Raw genomic sequence first — 21398 nt, 5'->3', positions numbered from 1 at the left:
GCCTTCCCCTAGGACCGCTATGGTCACTGGCCTGGCTTGGTCTTAGCACCACTATGGTCATTGACCTGGCTTGGTCTTAGCACCACTTTGATCACTGACCTGGCTTGGCCTTAGCACCACTTTGGTCACTGACCTGGCTTGGTCTTAGCAAGAGCCACTGTGGGTCGAGGACAGACAAATAGCCTTGAATGACAAAATGTGGCCCTAGGACAGACAAATAGCCCCAAATGACAAAATACAGAATATATTTCAATGAATATAACCATGACACAATAACCGATAAAAAAATGTTTACCACTGAGTGTTTGGATGAAGTTTCTACAGGGATGTTCCGCAGATGTTCCTCATATGCATCGGAGTCCACACCAAACAAGTCCAATAGCCAGCTACCGTACAATGCCTTCACCTTCCTTTTACTGAAAAGATTGAAATAACAAGTTTTAAATTTAATCACAACTAGTTCTGTCATTTGTGTCATTGGGAAGTAATGACATTTTCATTGAAACTTCAAGTCATACAGTGGGAAATGGGTCAATTTGTTGTTCCATAAAGAATCGCTACCATGTCTTTAAATTTGTTTAGAGCAACCATGAAAACAACAAAGAGTTACAGTGAATAAACAGTATACAATTGCAGACAGTACATGAGTTTTAATTTTTTTAATTAATTTTTTTCTCTACACCCGAACAATTTATGCAAATCACTAAATACAGCTAATGTTTTGAAATGAGGTCCCTCAGGTAACTATGTACCCAACATATTATGAAACAATATACTGAACTAGAAACTGCAAAGGTACAAAGCAAATGCATTGGTACTTTCACCGTTGCATACTGTATGCAGACTTGCCAAACCTAAAGAAACCTACTCAGTAAGCCATGTCAATTTTTTCTCCAAAAGTGTCATTCAAGACTGATGCAGCTATGGTAAACATCTTATTCAACTCAAAATGTTTGTAAAGTTTACTTGAACCATAACTACCTCCAGTACAGTTTCACAAACTGTAATTCCAAACCCTACTGACCTCAATGGCTTTTTGATATCTCTCTAATTCATTAAAAATAAAAAATTCCCCGAGTACCATGCTGATAGCAATCATAATTCCCACTATGTGACAAACTCATATCAACAAATGATGTTCACTTAACATAATTGCTTCCCTTTCTGACTTTTTCCCCAAGAAGCTGAATATTCCCCTTGAACAATCAAAACTTTTTAAGATGTTTATCATCACTTTTCATTGTGACATTCATTTGCTGGACACCATTTTTCAATAAAATATAAGCAACAGCTTGATCGTGGATATGTTTTGCATCACAAAATATGCACAGTTTGAAGCATCTGAGGTACTCTGGTAAAGTTAGTCTGGTTTTCTAACCAATTCCACAAAATCTAATATGAAACCCGGTTCTGAATCAAACTCAGACATAACAGTATCTGGATTCTGCTGCAATCAGATTTCTGTAATTTTTGCTTTTATTCCACAAGTCTATATCTTATGGTCATTTCCTTAAGACTTATGGCAAAAGTCATAAGGGTTGGCAGGTCTGTGCATGTATTACTGAAGCATTTAATGACACATCATTACAATAATGTACATTTCCAAGGAAAACAGATACAAGTACAGATGGCAACTATAAAGTGGCATAATTGTCTGAGCAAATAAAATTATCTCCTTTTTATTTTACCACTAATAGTTCATTAAAGTATAATCTATGATTCTTCTTTGTTTGTAAGAAATATTTTGTGTCCCATGAAGAAAAGTGTAACAGATGGATGGGCAAAAATGCAGACACTATGTCCAGTTTACTGAGAAAAGACAGATAACAATAAGAAACAGTAAATGAACAATTCCATTTGAGCCAAGCTCATAATTGTAATATCTGAGAGGCCGTGGTATATATCAGACTGTGTTATACAAGAGGCTGTGTTATGCCACAAGTGATGTTATATGAGAGGCTCTGCAGCATGAAATGCTGTGTTATATTATTAGACTATTGAAGCAAGATGACATGAAAGGCTGTGCTACATGAAAGGCTGTACTATACAAGAGGCTGTGTTGTATGAAAAGCTGTTACACAGTGATCTGTGTTATATGACCCGCTGTGCTACACGAAAGCTGTACTATACAAGAGGAAAGATAATGACTGTTTGGATGTAAAGGTGAACCATCCCATCTGCTGAGGTGTCCTATTCACCCTCTGTCCTTGACCGCTTTTTGTTACTATTGTAACTCATCAGACAGAATAATAAGGGCTTAGTTGTTTATTCAACTGATTATGATCATGTAGCATGATGTCCCACCAAGTCACATTATCCTGACACCAGGCTGACCAGTCCTAACTCTAACCTCTTAATGCTGAGCGCCAAGTGAGGCAGCTATTAGTACCACTTTTATAAGTCTTTGGTATGACTTGGCCAGGAATCAAACCCAAGACCTCCAGAATCTGAGGCAGACGCTCTAATCACTAAGCCACCAGAGCAGTCATGGTATGTGTTACATGACAGGCTGTGCTACATGAAAGGCAGTATTTTAAACAAAGTATGTTATGAGGCTATTACATAATGTAATGTGTTATATGAGAACGTGTGTGTGATTTGGATTTTTAACGTAGCTTTAAAAAAAAATCAGTCGTATCACAATGATGTCAGCAGTGTGACAGTTTATAGTGACATCTAGCACTGGGGCTTCATTTCGCAGATATGTATCATGATTTTCCACCCAGTCACATTATCCTGACACCAGGCTGAACAGTCCTAACACTAAGCTCTCAATGCTGAGCGTCAAGCGAGGCATCTGTTAGTACTATTTTTCTAAGTCTTTAGTATGACTCACCCAGGGATCGAACCCACGACCTCCCGCATCTGAGGCAGATGCTCTAACAACTAGGCCACCATAGTGGTCTGTGTTATGTGAGAGAGGCTGTATTATACTGGGGGTCTTTTTTGAAAGGGAACACTGTACAGTGGCCACCCTCCTATACAGCTGATGGGAAAGTGGCCATATTAGATAGGTGGACTTTATAGAGGGGAACTATTTGTGAGAAGGATGTGTATGTATATGAAGAAAACAGTTGCATATAATTTCAAAGCATTTAATATCTTCATTTAAAAGTAGCATTAATTATTAAAAGGTTCTTCTTGTCTTAAGAACTGACTTATTTCAAGTTAACATTAAAAACATTTATCCTTAAGCGATAAACGTGAGTAGCATATTGATGACATATGCATAGCAAAACCATTCAAAAATGTAATTTTAGTCTTAATACATACATTGTTTGGTATTTCAAATAACTCTCTTTCCATTTAATCCATTTTCCCACAGCTGCACAAGAACTCTCCCCACTGTCGTCAATTCAAATAATTTTTAATTCTTCTTGTAAAGTATTAATTCTTCATTTACATGATGACATGTTAAAGTTTTATAGTGACTTATTCCTATGTTGCTAACTGTGCAATTTATTTATACAGCTGAAACGTTTGCAGAGTAGAAAAAATGCCTTGTTTATAAAGTGATACATGTACTGCCAAATTAAGTTTTCATCTTTTTCTGGTACCCTGTTTTGTTCAAGGTTAATATATCCTTGCATGTTAATCCACAAAATCTATATTTAGCTTATGCCAGCCATGTTAAGATCTTGACAATTACATCAGTCATAATCATCAAAGAAAATAACTGCTGTGTGAAACCCAAAACTCAAAATACTGTTGACTCCATTTTCTGTAAATGTCAGCTTTAATGATATAATATTAATCTTAGTGGTGCGTGTCCTTTAGCCAACACTCTTTTCAGTAACGAAAACCTGTTATCAGGCAACAGACATCAATAAAGTTTATCAGATTACTTACCTTACTGTAAAAATTAAATATTGTTCCTATACACAAATTAAAAAATGTGGCCGCTTGTGAGGGGTAAATTGTACATGTATGCACTAACATGCTGGCTGTTGGTTGCACTAGAGAGGTGACCATTCTTTAGAGGTAATTTTCAACACAAACGCATCAGTGCCAAGGGATTCTGGCCATAAAAAGTGAGTGGCCACTGGTTGTGGGTGAGACTGTTCATAACAGGAAGCACTGCATTTACTTACCTTGGATCATATATAAAACCCTCTACTTTATGTAAGTCTCTTCCAAACCAGCCCCCCTGCTTGAAGTTCAACACTGCTTTATGTTTTGTCTTGTGGTTGACTATTTCCATAACACCATACTGTCAAAGGAAAAAATGGCATTATATTAAATGAAGATACATGTATAAATAAAGTACAGTGGAACAGCAAAAATACAGTCCATCATTATAGCCACATATCTATAGTTTATCATCCAAATCAGGACTAAGTTTGAGGAAGCTCATAAAGTGTGCATGCGATGATTTGACAGATCCAATATCATCTAAGCCTACCTCCAACCACAATCAGTTTGCATCAGTTCACTGATGAGAGTTCAAAATCAAAGTGCATAACTTTACTTCAGAATAAACTCATCTGTTATTTATTGTGATGATGAGACTCACTTTCTTATTTTATTTGAAAACATTTCTTTCAAACATTTCTTTCATCACCTTCACAAATTAATCTCTGGTTCAAAGTGCTGCAGTTAAGCATTCTCAAGCAATTTGGTGAATTGAGTCGAGGAGTTTAAACACAAATGACCAGCACCTGCATGCTGAGGAGTTTAAACACAATGACCAGGGCCTCCATGTCAAGGAGTTTAAACACAATGACTAGGGCCTCCATGTCAAGGAGTTTAAACACAATGACCAGAATCTCCATGTCAAGGAGTTTAAACACAATGACCAGGGCCTCCATGTCAAGGAGTTTAAACACAATGACCAGAGCCTCCATGTCAAGGAGTTTAAACACAATGACCAGGGCCTCCATGTCGAGGAGTTTAAACACAATGACCAGGGCCTCCATGTCGAGGAGTTTAAACACAATGACCAGGGCCTCCATGTCAAGGAGTTTAAACACAATGACCAGAGCATCCATGTCAAGGAGTTTAAACACAATGACCAGAGCCTCCATGTCAAGGAGTTTAAACACAATGACCAGGGCTTCCATGTCGAGGAGTTTAAACACATTAACCAGCACCTGCATGCTGAGGAGTTTAAACACAATGACCAGAGCCTCCATGTAGAGGACTTTAAATACAATGACCAGGGCCTGCATGCCGAGGAGATTAAACACAATGACCAGAGTCTGCATGTCAAGGAGTTTAAACACAATGACCAGCACCTGCATGTTGTGGAATTTAAACACAATGACCAGGGCATGCATGCCAAGGAGTTTAAACAAATCGACCAGCACCTGCATGTCAAGGAATTTAAACACAATGACCAGGGCCTGCATGTCAAGGAGTTTAAACACAATGACCAGGGCCTCCATGTCGAAGAGTTTAAACACAATGACCAGGGCCTCTATTTCGTGGAATTTAAACACAATGACCAGGGCCTGCATGCTGAGGAGTTTAAACACAATGACCAGGGCCTGCATGTCAAGGAGTTTAAACACAATGACCAGCACCTCCATGCTGAGGAGTTAAAACACAATGACCAGCACCTGCATGCTGAGGAGTTTAAACACAATGACCAGGGCCTGCATGTCGAGGGGTTTAAACACAATGACCAGAGCCTGCATGTCGAGGAATTTAAATACAATGACCAGGGCCTCTATTTCGTGGAATTTAAACACAATGACCAGGGCCTGCATACCGAGGAGTTTAAACACAATGACCAGAGCCTGCATGTCAAGGAATTTAAACACAATGACCAGGGCCTCCATGTCGTGGAATTTAAACACAATGACCAAGGCCTGCATGCCGAGGAGTCCAAACACAATGGCCAGCACCTGAATGCTGAGGAATTTAAACACAATGACCAGAGCCTGCATGTCGAGGAGTTTAAACACAATGACCAGGCCTGCATGTCGAGGAGTTTAAACACAATGACCAGAGCCTGCATGTCGAGGAGTTTAAACACAATGATCAGGGCCTGCATGTCAAAGAGTTTAAACACAATGGCCAGCACCTCCATGTCGAGGAATTTCAACACAATGACCAGGGTCTCTATTTCGTGGAATTTAAGCACAATGACCAGGGCCTGCATGCTGAGGAGTTTAAATAAAATGACCAGCACCTGCATGCCGAGGAGTTTAAACACAATGACCAGCACCTGCATGTCTAGGAGTTTAAACACAATGACCAGGGCCTGCATGCTGAGGAGTTTAAATAAAATGACCAGCACCTGCATGCCGAGGAGTTTAAACACAATGACCAGCATCTCCATGTCGAGGAGTTTAAACACAATGACCAGGGATTGCATGTTGTGGAGTTTAAACACAATGACCAGGGATTGCATGTCGTGGAGTTTAAACACAATGACCAGGGCCTGCATGTCTAGGAGTTTAAACACAATGACCAGCACCTCCATGTCGAGGAGTTTAAACACAATGACCAGAATCTGCATGTCTAGGAGTTTAAACACAATGACCAGGGCCTGCATGCTGAGGAGTTTAAATAAAATGACCAGCACCTGCATGCCGAGGAGTTTAAACACAATGATAAGAACCTACATGTCGAGGAGTTTAAACACAATGACCAGAGCCTGCATGTCGAGGAGTGTAAACACAATGACCAGCACCTGCATGTTGACGAGAAGTTTAAAGACAATGACCAACACCTGCATGTCGAGGAGCTTAAACACAATGACCAGCACCTCCATGTCGAGGGATTTAAACAAAATGACCAGCACCTGCATGCTGATGAGTTTAAACACAATGACCAGAGCCTGCATGTCACGGAGTTTAAACACAATGACCAGGGATTGCATGTCAAGGAGTTTAAACACAATGACCAGAGCCTGCATGTCCAGGAGTTTAAACACAATGACCAGAGCCTGCATGTCGAGGAGTTTAAACACAATGACCAGGGATTGCATGTCAAGGAGTTTAAACACAATGACCAGAGCCTGCATGTCGAGGAGTTTAAACACAATGACCAGAGCCTGCATGTCGAGGAGTTTAAACACAATGACCAGAGCCTGCATGTCGAGGAGTTTAAACACAATGACCAGAGCCTGCATGTCGAGGAGTTTAAACACAATGACCAGAGCCTGCATGTCGAGGAGTTTAAACACAATGACCAGAGCCTGCATGTCGAGGAGTTTAAACACAATGACCAGAGCCTGCATGTCGAGGAGTTTAAACACAATGACCAGAGCCTGCATGTCTAGGAGTTTAAACACAATGACCAGAGCCTGCATGTCGAGGAGTTTAAACACAATGACCAGAGCCTGTATGTCGATGAGTTTAAACACAATGACCAGGGATTGCATGTCAAGGAGTTTAAACACAATCAGCAGGGACTGCATGTCGAGGAGTTTAAACACAATGACCAGGGATTGCATGTCGAGGAGTTTAAACACAATCAGCAGGGATTGCATGTCGAGGAGTTTAAACGCAATGACCAGGGCCTGTATGCCAAGCCCATGAAAAATTTTGCAGAATGAGCTGGCCAAGCTTCACAATCTTTTATCCAAGTATCTATTAAGAGGTTCAGGAAATATACACAATTCACAAACTTTAACCAAACCCTTAACAAACTCTGAATGATAATGATGCTGCTGCTATCAAAAAGGTGGCCATGTCATGCTACCAGCTAATTTAAGCCCAATAAAAATGTGGAAATTGAATTTTCTGCAACATGGCAGAAAAAAAACTTTCCAGTAAAGTCTACAGTTTGAACTTAATCTGTACATTTGTGAATTTTTCCACAGAAACTGTGTGAAATAAAAGCAGTTAACCGCTCTGTAATATTGTTGTCATCTTAGGCATTCATTTTCCAAAAGTCCTAACTCCCACATAGTCTGGCAAAGTATGCACAACTTATCTATAACTTACATGAAATAAATTCAGATATAACTTATAACTTACAAGCAGTAAATCTGTGTATAACCTATATATAACTTAAGTTCTTCTGTAACTTTTTATTTTCCTACTGGATACAAGTTGTGGGGTCAGGGCTATTAACATAGGCTAGGTCAGGTTACCAGAATCACACATATCTTTTTGTTTTGACATTATGTACAAATATACAGACATATCTACAGCAATGGACTGTCTCCAGCATTGTTAAGAATGGTATTATGAACACACTTAAGGAGTAATTTGTTCCATTTATCTATAATACAAGAATTTAAATTAATGTCATAGTTCCACAAAGATCTCAAGATACAATTCTTGCCATCAGATATTCCTGTCATCATTAACCAACATGCTAGAGTCACAGTCACTGTTCCATCTTGGAAGGTTTAATAGAAACTGAAGACTATTATTATAACCAAATAACTAGTTTTCTTTTTTGTACAATTGCTCAAGTTTGTTGATAGGGGAGCAATACACTGTGCAGCAAAAAGATCTGAAAAATTTTCTTTTCATATTTAAGGAACAATTTCTGAATTTACATGGAAGCATGTTTATTCAAGTACAAGTACATTTACTTACATGTTCTACCCAGAGTTTTCCGACAATCACATTATGTACACAACAATTCACATTCTGCCAACTATATGATTCGCCATGCCTGTAAATAAATTATACAGCAACATCAATCTGCTACTCACCATGACGTTCAATGTAACAAGACGTTTCAGACTTTCACATTTATAGTGAGAAAAACATCTTAAAATGGTTCATTAAAATTCATATTCTACAACTGCTATGAAATTATTGACAAAAGTGCTGCATAAATCAATCTCATATGTCACCTGCATTAAGCTTTACTAAAATAGATATGAGATCATCGACAAGGATTCTGTGTAAAGCATAATCTCACATGCCATCTCTGCTATGCTGAACCAACAACAGCTATGAGATAAATATGTGTAAAGCAGTATCTCACATGCTATCTTTGCTATACTGTACCAACAACAGCAATGAGATCATTAACATGGGTTCTGTGCAAAGCAGTATCTTACATGACACCTTTTCTATGCTGAACAGCCATGAAATTATTGACAAGGTTTTTTTGTATAATGCAGTATCTCACATGCCAACTTTTCTATGCAAAATACCAATTCTATGAGATAAATGACAAGGGTTTTCTGTATCTCACATGCCAGCTTTGTATGCTGTACTATAACTTCTGTAAGATTACTGACAAGGGTTCTGTGTAATGCAATGTCTCACATGCCATCTTTGCTAAGCTGTACTACAAGAGCTATGAGATCACTGACAAAGGTTCTTGGATGAATCAGGTGTTGACAGATTGGTCATTAGGTACACTTTGATAAAAAGAACTACAATGGGACAATACAAGCCTTTCTGTTGATCCAGACATACCTGTTTTCAAATTACAATGGGATATTATATGTTTTCCATTGATCTAGACCTACCAGTGTTCAAAATGCAATGGGATATTATATGCTTTCCATTGATCTAGACACACCTGTTTTCAAATTACAATTGGATATTATAAGGTTGCCATTCAACTAAAAATATCTGTGTTCAATCTGTGATTTATCAATATAAACTTTTATCTGACTGAAGAAGTACGAATCTGACAGATGTGATAGTAATAGCATGATACGAGTCAAAATACTGGAATGATTCTGTCAAAATTGGAAAGGATGACATCTCTGCAATGGCAGCAAGGCTTTATTGTGAACTATGAAATATAGATCACAGTGACATGAGCTAGTTTTCACATGAAATAAGTGAACTATTTGTATTATGAGATACAGACTACAGTGACTAGGTGAGCTAGTATACACATGAAATACAGATCACATTGACAAGCTGAGCTAGTTTTCAAATGAAATACAGATCAGTGAAAAAGTGAGTTAGTGTTCACATGAAATACAGATCAAAGCGACACTGTGACCTAGTTTTCACATGCAATACAGATCACAGTGACAAAGTGAGCTAGTTTTTTCACATGAAATACAGATCAGTGACAAAATGAGCTGGTTTTCACATGAAATAGAGATCAGTGACAAAGTGAGCTAGTTTTCACATGAAATAGAGATCAGTGACAAAGTTAGCTAGTTTTCACAGGTAATACATATCACAGTCACAAAGTGAGCTAGTTTTCACATGAAATACACATCAGTGACAATGTAAGCTAGTTTTCACATAAAACACAGATCACATTGACAAAGTGAGCTAGTTTTCACACGAAATATACATCAGTGACAATGTAAGCTAGTTTTCACATGAAATGCAGATCACAGTGACAAAGTGAGCTAGTTTTCACATGAAATACAGATCACTGTGACACTGAGAGCTAGTTTTCATTGATGGTTGTATTACTATTCAAGAAACATATGCAAACCAAGTGGTGCTTCTCCACAAGCTACAGCATCTAACATTAGGCCCTAAACGCAAACCCATACGTTGTGTTCAGACTGAATAGATGGAAGGACAGAACTGTCAGACATTAACATTTCATTCTATAAACCAGTATCACTTTGCAATTTTGCCAAATGCATTCAACCACTTCACCTGAAACTCTAAAATATGAAGCATCATACTTACTTTTTAAGCTCGAGTGTGACAATACCCTTTGGACAAATATCTACAGATTTTCCCCAGAATTTCAGCTTGGGATGTACTGACCCATGGAAGGTAAAGGTTTGAGATTCTACATAAAAGGCGCTAATTGGCGGATGGTGGCTGACTTGTTCACTAATTAGATGAAAACCAAGATCTGGCCTGTAATAAAAAGACAACAAAACTTTTATAAGATTCCTCACTTACTTCAATAAATGTCACAAAGAGACCCATTTTGATGTCTTCGGTATGGATATTTAATGTAGCTCCACAAGAATATAATGGATAAATATCTGGTTAGACACAACTTATAATAAAAATGGGAGTAACTTATAGCATGCTGATCAAACAGACTACCAGTTTTACAGTTCAAAATATGTAGTAATTATAAAAAGGTATACTAAATCTCATAAAAATATCTGAAAGGGTTGAGCAGATATCAAGTCAATAAAAGTGTCAAGGATGCAAAACAAACAGACTCCAGTATACCCTCCCCCCCTCCATTAGCTGGGGGTATTAGTAGAGATAACCTCTACTCTGCAGCAACAAAAAGCTAAGATTAAAAAATATAATTTATAAGTGGAATACCATCAATATCAAGCATTTTCAATTCCAATGCATTTTTGTGGTTAAATTTTTAGTCGAATTTGAAAACAAATCTGGTTTCAATCTATATAGTCCTTTTCATGTATGGATATTAAATTTGTGACAAGACAAGATGTGACTATGTTAAGGAACAGGATGAAAGGGATGACAACATTATTTGCCCTCCATAGATATTATGGAGCATGAAAAAATAAGTCAACAAACTGACTGAATAATGAAAATGTTACTATTTATATAGTTTACCGTATGACCCCCCCCCCAATGATACACCTTGGGAAGATGCCAAAAAATACAAAAGTCGTAACATGGAGCACAAAGCAGGGCAGCTGCTAGTAAAATTCTGGTATTACTAGGCCAGGGTTTGAATTCATGACCTCCTGCATCTGAGATGGATGCTCTAACCTCTTAGGCCATCTAATTGCCAAATGCAAGCAGGTGGCCATAGGTGTGGGTCAGAATGATGATTCTGTATAAGTTTCATCTAATGCTGTTGACTGAATATGTCCCATAAGCTGATGACTGCATATGACCCATAAGCTGATGACTGCATATGTCCCATAAGCTGATGACTGCACATGTCCCATAAGCTGATGACTGCATATGACCCATAAGCTGATGACTGCATATGGCCCATAAGCTGATGATTGCACATGTCCCATAAGCTGATGACTGCACATGTCCCATAAGCTGATGACTGCACATGTCCCATAAGCTGATGATTGCACATGACCCATAAGCTGATGACTGCATATGTCCCATAAGCTGATGACTGCATATGACCCATAAGCTGATGACTGCATATGACCCATAAGCTGATGACTGCATATGACCCATAAGCTGATGACTGCATATGTCCCATAAGCTGATGACTGCATATGACCCATAAGCTGATGATTGCACATGTCCCATAAGCTGATGACTGCACATGTCCCATAAGCTGATGACTGCACATGTCCCATAAGCTGATGATTGCACATGACCCATAAGCTGATGACTGCATATGTCCCATAAGCTGATGACTGCATATGACCCATAAGCTGATGACTGCATATGACCCATAAGCTGATGACTGCATATGACCCATAAGCTGATGACTGCATATGTCCCATAAGCTGATGACTGCATATGACCCATAAGCTGATGACTGCATATGTCCCATAAGCTGATGATTGCACATGTCCCATAAGCTGATGACTGCACATGACCCATAAGCTGATGACTGCATATGTCGCATAAGCTGATGACTGCATATGTCCCATAAGCTGATGACTGCATATCACTCATAAGCTGATAACTGCATATGTCCCATAAGCTGATGATTGCACATGTCCCATAAGCTGATGACTGTATATGACCCATAAGCTGATGACTGCATATGTCCCATAAGCTGGTGACTGCATATGTCAAATAAACAACAGTTTCAAGGCAGTGTTTCCCCCAGGAGAGCAAGACTGAAAGTCAAAATCTCCTTGGTGCCTGAACTGGGAGTCAGATTGAGTAAACTATAAACCTGGTGTCAGTGTGTGTGTGTGTGTGATTTGGATTTTTAATGCAGCTTTAAAAAAAATTCAGTCATATCACTATGATGTCTGCAGTGTAACAGTTTATAGTGATGTCCAGCACTGGGGCATCATGCCACAGACATCTGGCATGATGTCCCCACCCAGCCACATTATCCTGACACCAGGCCGATCACTAACCTCTTAATGCTGAGCGTCAAGCGAGGCAGCTGTTAGTACCATTTTTGCAAGTCTTTGGTATGACTCAGCTGGGAATCGAACACATGACCTCCCGCATCTGAGGTGGACTCTCTAACCACTAGGCCACTGGAGCTGTAAAACCTAGTGTCAGAACTGGTGGTCAAATTAAACATATGGAAGTCCCAGACTTTCAAATTCGGTAAAGTTCTTTTGAGCAATTGTTTAAACATTGTTAACAGATTCATCTACTTCCTGTAATGTTTACTTTTTGTAATGTCATCCATACTTGACAGTGGGTAAGCATCATTTGTATGAACTTGAAATTCCTACATGCCAAAGCAACTTTTTTAACATTTGGTCCCTTTCTTTTGACCAAATTTTGATCAATCATTTATTTATATTTTTTAAATATTTTTTACAGCTATTGTGGCCACTAGCAGTGTCCACTATTACCAGTATACTAGTTTACAGCATTATTTGTTTATCGCATTACATATCATGGTATTTTTTTCACTGTACTGGTACTTGGTAGCTCCATCAGTAATGCAGAGAAATTCCTGAGTAAGCTTCTGAAGAATTTAATGACATTTTAAGTATCTTTCTTCATTTCAAATAATTCAAAAAAATTATTAATGTTTTTATAAAATAGTTGTATTTGTCACAAACTAATTTGGACACTAAGAAATACAATCATATTTGAATGAAATTTTTCATGTATGCTATCATGGCGGTTAAAAGGAATTTTTGACATTTTGGTGGGGATTAAAACAAGTGCTTTCAATATTCTATACTAATGTGTTAAAGTGCATGCACTGTTCTGCAATACCAAGAATCATCATAATGTTTGAGACCAGCTGTTGAATTTTATGTCATTTCTGAAGTCCACAAAATATTTTCTCATCTGACGAGTCAGTGATTTACTGGCCCTCTTTGATAAATGTCTTACCCATGCATTGACACTGACATGCATTGACATCCAAGTCAAAGTTTCCCTTTTTATGACATTAATAACACATGGAGTAAATTATAGCTTCAATGTCAATACATACTATTTTTATGACATTAATAGCACATGGAGTAAATTATAGCTTCAGTGTCAATACATACTATTTTTATGACATTAACAGCACATGGAGTAAATTATAGCTTCAATGTCAATACATACTATTTTTATGACATTAACAGCACATGGAGTAAATTATAGCTTCAATGTCAATACATACTATTTTTATGACATCAGTAGCACCTGGAGTAAATTATGGCTTCAGTGTCAATACATACTATTTTTATGACATTAATAGCACATGGAGTAAATTATAGCTTCTCTGTCAATACATACTATTTTTATGACATTAATAGCACCTGGAGTAAATTATAGCTTCAATGTCAATACATACTATTTTTATGACATTAACAGCACATGGAGTAAATTATAGCTTCAATGTCAATACATACTATTTTTATGACATCAGTAGCACCTGGAGTAAATTATGGCTTCAGTGTCAATACATACTATTTTTATGACATTAATAGCACATGGAGTAAATTATAGCTTCAATGTCAATACATACTATTTTTATGACATTAATAGCACCTGGAGTAAATTATAGCTTCAATGTCAATACATACTATTTTTATGACATTAACAGCACATGGAGTAAATTATAGCTTCAATGTCAATACATACTATTTTTATGACATCAGTAGCACCTGGAGTAAATTATGGCTTCAGTGTCAATACATACTATTTTTATGACATTAATAGCACATGGAGTAAATTATAGCTTCTCTGTCAATACATACTATTTTTATGACATCAGTAGCACCTGGAGTAAATTATAGCTTCAGTGTCAATACATACTATTTTTATGACATTAATAGCACATGGAGTAAATTATAGCTTCAGTGTCAATACATACTATTTTATGACATCAATAGCACATGGAGTAAATTATAGCTTCAATGTCAATACATAATATTTTTATGACATTAACAGCACATGGAGTAAATTATAGCTTCAGTGTCAATACATACTATTTTTATCACCCAGCACTCTAATGTCAGTAGTCTAATTATCACAGTTTTTAAAAGACAACTGGTACATAAATTAACCTACACAAATTTGTCTACAATAAGGTACTGACCATGTAATCTTTCTGGGAGGGGGACACTGTACAATTTACTTTGAGCTGAAATATTTTCCATTTTTTGAATCTCAAGAGAATTCTGTTTTCTTTTTTCAGGGATGCATAATGTACTAAATGTAACTAATAGTAAATTATAAAAAAAAATCCCGAGTGCATGCCCTCCTCCCCCCCATGTGAATTGAATTGCTGGTCCCTAACATAACTGCAGCATGATGTGGCACATAACATGTCTTGATTAGAAAAAATTGATGGTATATATTGGTAGATTGGCTTCGATTGTAATTAAAAAAATTGATGGAATACATTGGGAGACTGGCTTCGTTTGTAATTAAAAGAATCCATGGCATATATTGGCAGACTGGCTTCGTTTGTAATTAAAAAAATCCATGGCATATACTGGCAGACTGGTTTCATTTATAATACAAACTGAATGCTCTTTATGCCAAGATGATTGCTCTCACATTTTATAAAAGCCTTGTCAGCGATTTTTGAGAAGGAATTATTTACAAGATTTGCCTCTTTTTTTGGTAATGGTAGTCACATCTGAAGCTAGACTGGCATGATCTGACATCTCTTTATACCACAATACACTCTGCCAAGTTTTGGCTGAAATAGAACTGGTGTTTTCTTTTTATAAGAAGATGAAAACGACAAATGTTGACCATTAAGTCACACCTTATGTAGGGTTATGCCTTAAGCTCAGCTCGCCATCAGGGTCAGGTATCTAAAAATGTCTGGAGAAAAATAAACAGAATTTTATTTTGTAATGGATGTACTTTTAAAACATAAGCTGTAAAACATAGTTTGCACTGCCTCTGACCGGAGTCGCTGACCTTGCTCTGCTAATGGCATTATATCATGATAACAATGGGTGACATCAAAGTCAACTGCCAAGACTAAAGTTTACTGCAGCAAACGTAGGGCATTATCTGCAAACCAACATCTGATAACCTGGGCTCTAGGGAAAAATTTTACTTTTACAGGTTACAGCTTGATTATTTATCTTTATATAAACTTATTTTTATGTGTTACCCATGACCTGTGGTCATTACAGGGCAGGTTGTGAATTTGCCTAGTTGCTCTACACAAAATTTACCCACAAGACCTGACATACAATGCCATATTGCTTATGGACAAATAGAACAAAACTGAAGTGTACAGCATGTGATGCCTATGCTGAACTATGTTGCTCTGCTTGTATCAATGTGGGAAAAGTCTCACTTACTTTTAGGATGCACTCTGATCGTCTTCAGTTAATTCTACATACTGAAACTTGGCAACCATGTTACAAAAATTGTCCTTATGGTTTCATACACAGCACATGTAGCTATTGTTAGATATGAGATCATTGCATGGCCAAGTGTTCATGCATCTTGACGCCTCATGTATCATGTGTGTGTGGGGGGAAAGGTTTTTAGTACAGAACCAGTTTTGTCATCTTTCTTACACCTTCTCAGACGAATCAGGGTGCTAGGCCAACAACATTTCCAACTAGTCGATATTCAACTACATTTTGACTGAAGACCTTGAGTTTGCTTTCAAAAATAAAAGTTTCACTTATCTAAATATGCTGATATTAAAGTTGTGAATTTCCTATATAAAGTCATGGAAGTGATTGTAATTGTGTAGCCTGTGGGTGCAAATAGAAGTAATTGCCCGCAAGTTAAAACTGTTGGAATTTCTGATAATTAGAGAAGTTCTTTTGTGTGAACAAAAGTGGGTGGGTCTGACAATCAAGGCATATAACTCTACTAAACAATGCACAACTCTGCCAAAGTCTCATGAAAATCTAGCTTGTAACAAATTTCACTCAAACCCACTAATAATGACTTGACCTCCTGGGTATGAAAGAAAATGGATGATCTGGCAATAAGAGGCAACAACTCTGCAACACAATGATGCAGAAAGCTGAAAATTAAATGCAGCCAGGCTTCATCAATATAAAGTATCATATCAATCTGGTAACAGTAATTATAGTAATTAACAGTAATTAATGGATTTACTGTGGGGGGGAAAAAGTGGGCGGATATAAAAATCAGGTCTATTGCATTGATGAAGTAATTTTTTTTACAGCTTTTCATGCACAATAGTGGTTTCATGATGTGATAAGGAAATGGAAGGTAGGTGCTTTTCCCAAGGATACACTGCGGTATCTAACCTAGGCTGACATGGGTAGGTGATGAACTCCCAACAAAACCTTGGATTATATGTCTGGTCAGTTCAAATCTGATGGTAATAAAGCGTAATACTGTGTGGAAATATTAGTCGGCAGATTTGGAAATCAGGTGCTATAATTCTGCTAAATGATAAAGCAGAATGCCGACAATGGACCTCAGCCAAAATCACATCAATACACAAAATATGGTTGAAATTCAATAATAGTTAAAGGAGATACTGTGCAGAAATAAAAAGTATAATGGATTGATGCAAAGGATGGATGGATGGAAGAAAAGATGGAGATGGTCAATTTAACTGGACTATCATCCCACATTTTGTATTTTTAAAAAAATTAGAAAAAAAAAGCAAAATAAAAAAGGGTGGCTGCAATTATTTTCACACACCTGCTGCTATAACCTACGCAACTATATAACTGTAACTTTCTACAATCCATATGTGGCAGACTCATATCCAAATTACAATTAGTAAGTTAGTAAGAGATCTATCCAAAACATTGGTTAAAGAACACAAATTCTGATTCCTGCATTCTGCTTGCATTAACCATAGAACAGTATCACTTTCTTTCATGATACTTTCTTTCATGGTGTTCAGATCTGCTGGTGTCTAATGTGATGACAAATCTATGTCTACAGTGGTTGTGGTTGGATATGTGTTTATCCCCAAATCTTCCTCTTTTTAGTGTCCTGACTGGTCAAAGTAGCACACAAAGACCCGTCATGTGAAAATATCTAGTCAGTTTTCGAAAATACCAGGTTCAGTGACAGGTGACAATCATAAATAAATTTTGTTACCGTGCTGCTTAATGTTTATTTACCATGCATCAGCACAGAAACGATAGGGAAATAGTGAAAGGTGATAAGATAAATAATTTGTCACCTTGCTGCTTAACATTTATTAACCATGCATCTGCATAATAATGACAGGGAAATAATGTACCAAGGTCACAGGTGTGGTGATTTCATTGCATGATTTACAGCTGACTTAGTCTGAAACGACAGAGTCAATAGGACATTGACCAGGTGTGTTACCTGTAAGTAACTAACAATACATGGATAAACAGGGTATTTACCTATCCAGTTCATAGGTTTCTCCTAATAGAGGGTTAAATGGCTTCCCAATCCTTTCCCAGTTTGAGGAAACAGAGGACACAGCAAATGCTGCAACATACTGGAATAAAAATGAAAATTACAATTAGAACTTAGCTGGTAAAAACAGCTAATATGGCAAAGAAAACAAATAAAACTACCAACTACTGTAGTATAATTTCTTAACACACACACACACAGATATAGGCGTCATACACCATGGCATTCATGGCCATGCTATACATAGGGATTTTGTTGCTGCTGTTGTAGGGTTTAATGCCATTTCTCAGCACAAGATAGACTATACATGGCGGCCGGTATTAATGGTGGAGGAAGAACCGGGGAAAACCCCAGAAAGAACCACCGACCCACGAGAAGCTACCAGCAAGCTTTCTCACATATCCACATTGGCCGAGCCCGAGACTTGAACCCACACAGACAGAGGTGAGATGGCAGTGATCCGTGACGGAGAGCACTTTAGACCACTCGGGGCCCCATACATAGGGATACCACCTTGTACTAAAGTATATTATACATACACTATAACATTGTCAATGGTAGACATGGATTATACCACTTTATATTATAATGTAGTCAGTTAATATTATATGTACATGAAATATTATGGTGCATGACATTACATTATAATACAAGGTGGTATACTCATGGTCTATAATAGACATTTAAAGTACATAGTTGTATAATATGACATAACATTACATTATAATGCAAGGTGGAGAGTGATTACTGTATGTGTATCATACACCCCAATACATGGCAGTATTCTCCATGGCAAACATGGACATATTATAGAGAGGGAATACTGTTATATAACTCACAAAGTTTCTCTTTTTTCCTTGCATCATGGTGGGGATGGACAGAACTAGGAGATGATTATAGAAACAACCTTACAACACTGCTACATAAGTCAAGGTAGATAACCACCTCATACATCATGTATCCCCATGATGCCAAGGCTAACTGATGCAAAATAAATGAAGCATAATCGAAGCATTCTCTTGTATTGCATATAAAATTAAACTTGAATCTTCTATTTGATAATAAATAATGATCTGTTTCAGTTACTCATACCTTAATTAATAATTCATCAGTAAATAGTAAGTTTTTCCTAAGTATAGGCAATTTTTTTTGTTGTCTGAAAATATTCTGGCCTGATTGTTAAGATCTGGTATATTTAGAAAAAGTCACTAAAATCCTGTTTGTAAAAACCCCTCTGTTTGCCCTGTATTCTTATGAATAAATCAGTGCTGAATGAAAATGTACATAGTTACTTGTATAATACAGTACCATATATATTCACATACAAGTCAAGTCCAACTGTTATCAATATCAACCCTAAACTGCCATGACATCATTTGCTGGCACACGAGGGTCTATATTGCTCATTTTACTGATTACTGCATAGACCTAGATCTTCTGACACATTATGCAGGGGCAGATTGGAGTCTCTGCACAACTTGCAAGTGAGTAAACACAGTAGGTACATGAATATTTGGCCAGCAATGTATTAATATGGAGAAAAAGTGAGAGAGAAAGAGGGAGAGAATGTGGTGATGTGTGTGATTTGGATTTTCAACGTAGCTTTTAACAATTTTTCAGTCATATCGCTACGATATCTGCAGTGTGGCAGTTTATAGTGATGTCTAGTACTGGGGCATCATGCCGCAGACATATGGCATGATGTCCCACCCAGTCACATTATCCTGACACCAGGCCAACCAGTCCTAACACTAACCTCGTAATGCTGAGCACCAAGCAAGGCAGCTGTTAGTACCATTTTTGTAAGTCTTTGGTATGATTTGGCCGGATATCGAACCCATGACCTCCCGCATCTGAGGCACCTACAATCTAACCATTAGGCCACCAGAGTTGTAGAAAACTACACTACACGATAACGAATCACAGCTAAAAGTGAATGTTCACTATTTTATATTAACCCTGATTAGGAACAAATGAAAAATCAAACTTCAAGAATATCTGAGAACAAGAGGGAACAAATAGCAAAAGATAGGCATTAAATATCTGCAGCTAAACATGCAATTTTAACATCATGAAACAGAACACCAAAAACTTGGAATTTTGATCAATGAAAATACTATGTCTCCCAAAATATTATCAACTTTATGAGAGAGAGAGAAAGAGGCTATATATCTAAGACTGCACATGACTGGTGAAGGTGTGAACATCAGTACTCGTATATTTACAATGCGTAAAACAAAATCGGATGCAGAATACTGGATACTGGTTGAGCAAGTTTCACATGCAACCACTATGCAAATAATATATACAGTACTCCCTCAATTATGATGCATATGACACACTATCCAACCACTTAATGGAATGTGTGCAATCAACACACTTGCTGTATAACATGAACTCTGTGTGTCTGTGTGTATGTGTGTGTGTGTGTGTGCGCAAGATCTATTCTCTAAAGTCAAATGTGGCTCTTGAGACACATGGAAAAAATATAGGGTCCCACTCTTACAAAAGAAGTGCATGTCTGAAGTTGATCCATGGACAAAATAAAGTCCCACCGTTATAGAAGTCATTAATAATTCTAGTAATATATATATATATATATATATATATATATATATATATATATATATATATATATATATATATATGCATGCATGCATGCAGGGAGAGACAGACAGATAGAGAGAGTAATCATTGCAAACAGTCATAAATACAGCATATGTGAATGTTCACATTGTAAATTAACCATGAATGAGAATCAATGTAACAAAATGTGACATTAAATTGCAAGAATGACAGGCACAGGAAATAAATAACAGATGACAGAGATTAAAGCTCACAAGTTAATAAAGGCTTAAGAGTCACAAGCTAAATAGGGATTAAAGATCACAAGCTAAATAGGGATTAAAGATCACAAGCTAAATAGGGATTAAAGATCACAAACTAGGGCTCAAAGATCACAAAGCAAAGGGTTAAACATCATAAGCCTAATAGGGATTAAAGATTGGAAGCTAGATGTAAATAGATGTATTTAAAGTCTCCACAATTTTTCACTATCAGTTAAAGATAAAATGAAAATACACTATATAGAATCACCGAATTCCTGACAAGATAGGGAGAGAGAGAGATGACAAAAGT

General features: G+C 37.3%; 1 protein-coding gene across 1 annotated transcript in view; it reads right to left on the bottom strand.

The window, feature by feature from the left end:
• Window positions 1-21398, bottom strand: part of LOC149784136 (oxysterol-binding protein-related protein 1-like) — a 191990-nt gene that overhangs the window by 29805 nt on the left and 140787 nt on the right. The window contains exons 19-23 of the mRNA XM_089932232.1: window positions 18245-18342; window positions 10530-10706; window positions 8499-8577; window positions 4092-4210; window positions 296-416 (exon numbers count right to left, since the gene is read on the bottom strand). Of these exons, the coding sequence (XP_089788358.1) occupies window positions 296-416; window positions 4092-4210; window positions 8499-8577; window positions 10530-10706; window positions 18245-18342 (594 nt within the window). The remainder of the gene's footprint in view (window positions 1-295; window positions 417-4091; window positions 4211-8498; window positions 8578-10529; window positions 10707-18244; window positions 18343-21398) is intronic.

The sequence above is a fragment of the Sinohyriopsis cumingii genome, chromosome 14 (assembly GCF_028554795.1).
Source record: "Sinohyriopsis cumingii isolate HCF-2022 chromosome 14, ASM2855479v2, whole genome shotgun sequence".
In the NCBI taxonomy this organism is placed as follows: Eukaryota; Metazoa; Mollusca; class Bivalvia; order Unionida; family Unionidae; genus Sinohyriopsis; species Sinohyriopsis cumingii.
This window is presented reverse-complemented; position numbering and strand designations above follow the sequence as displayed.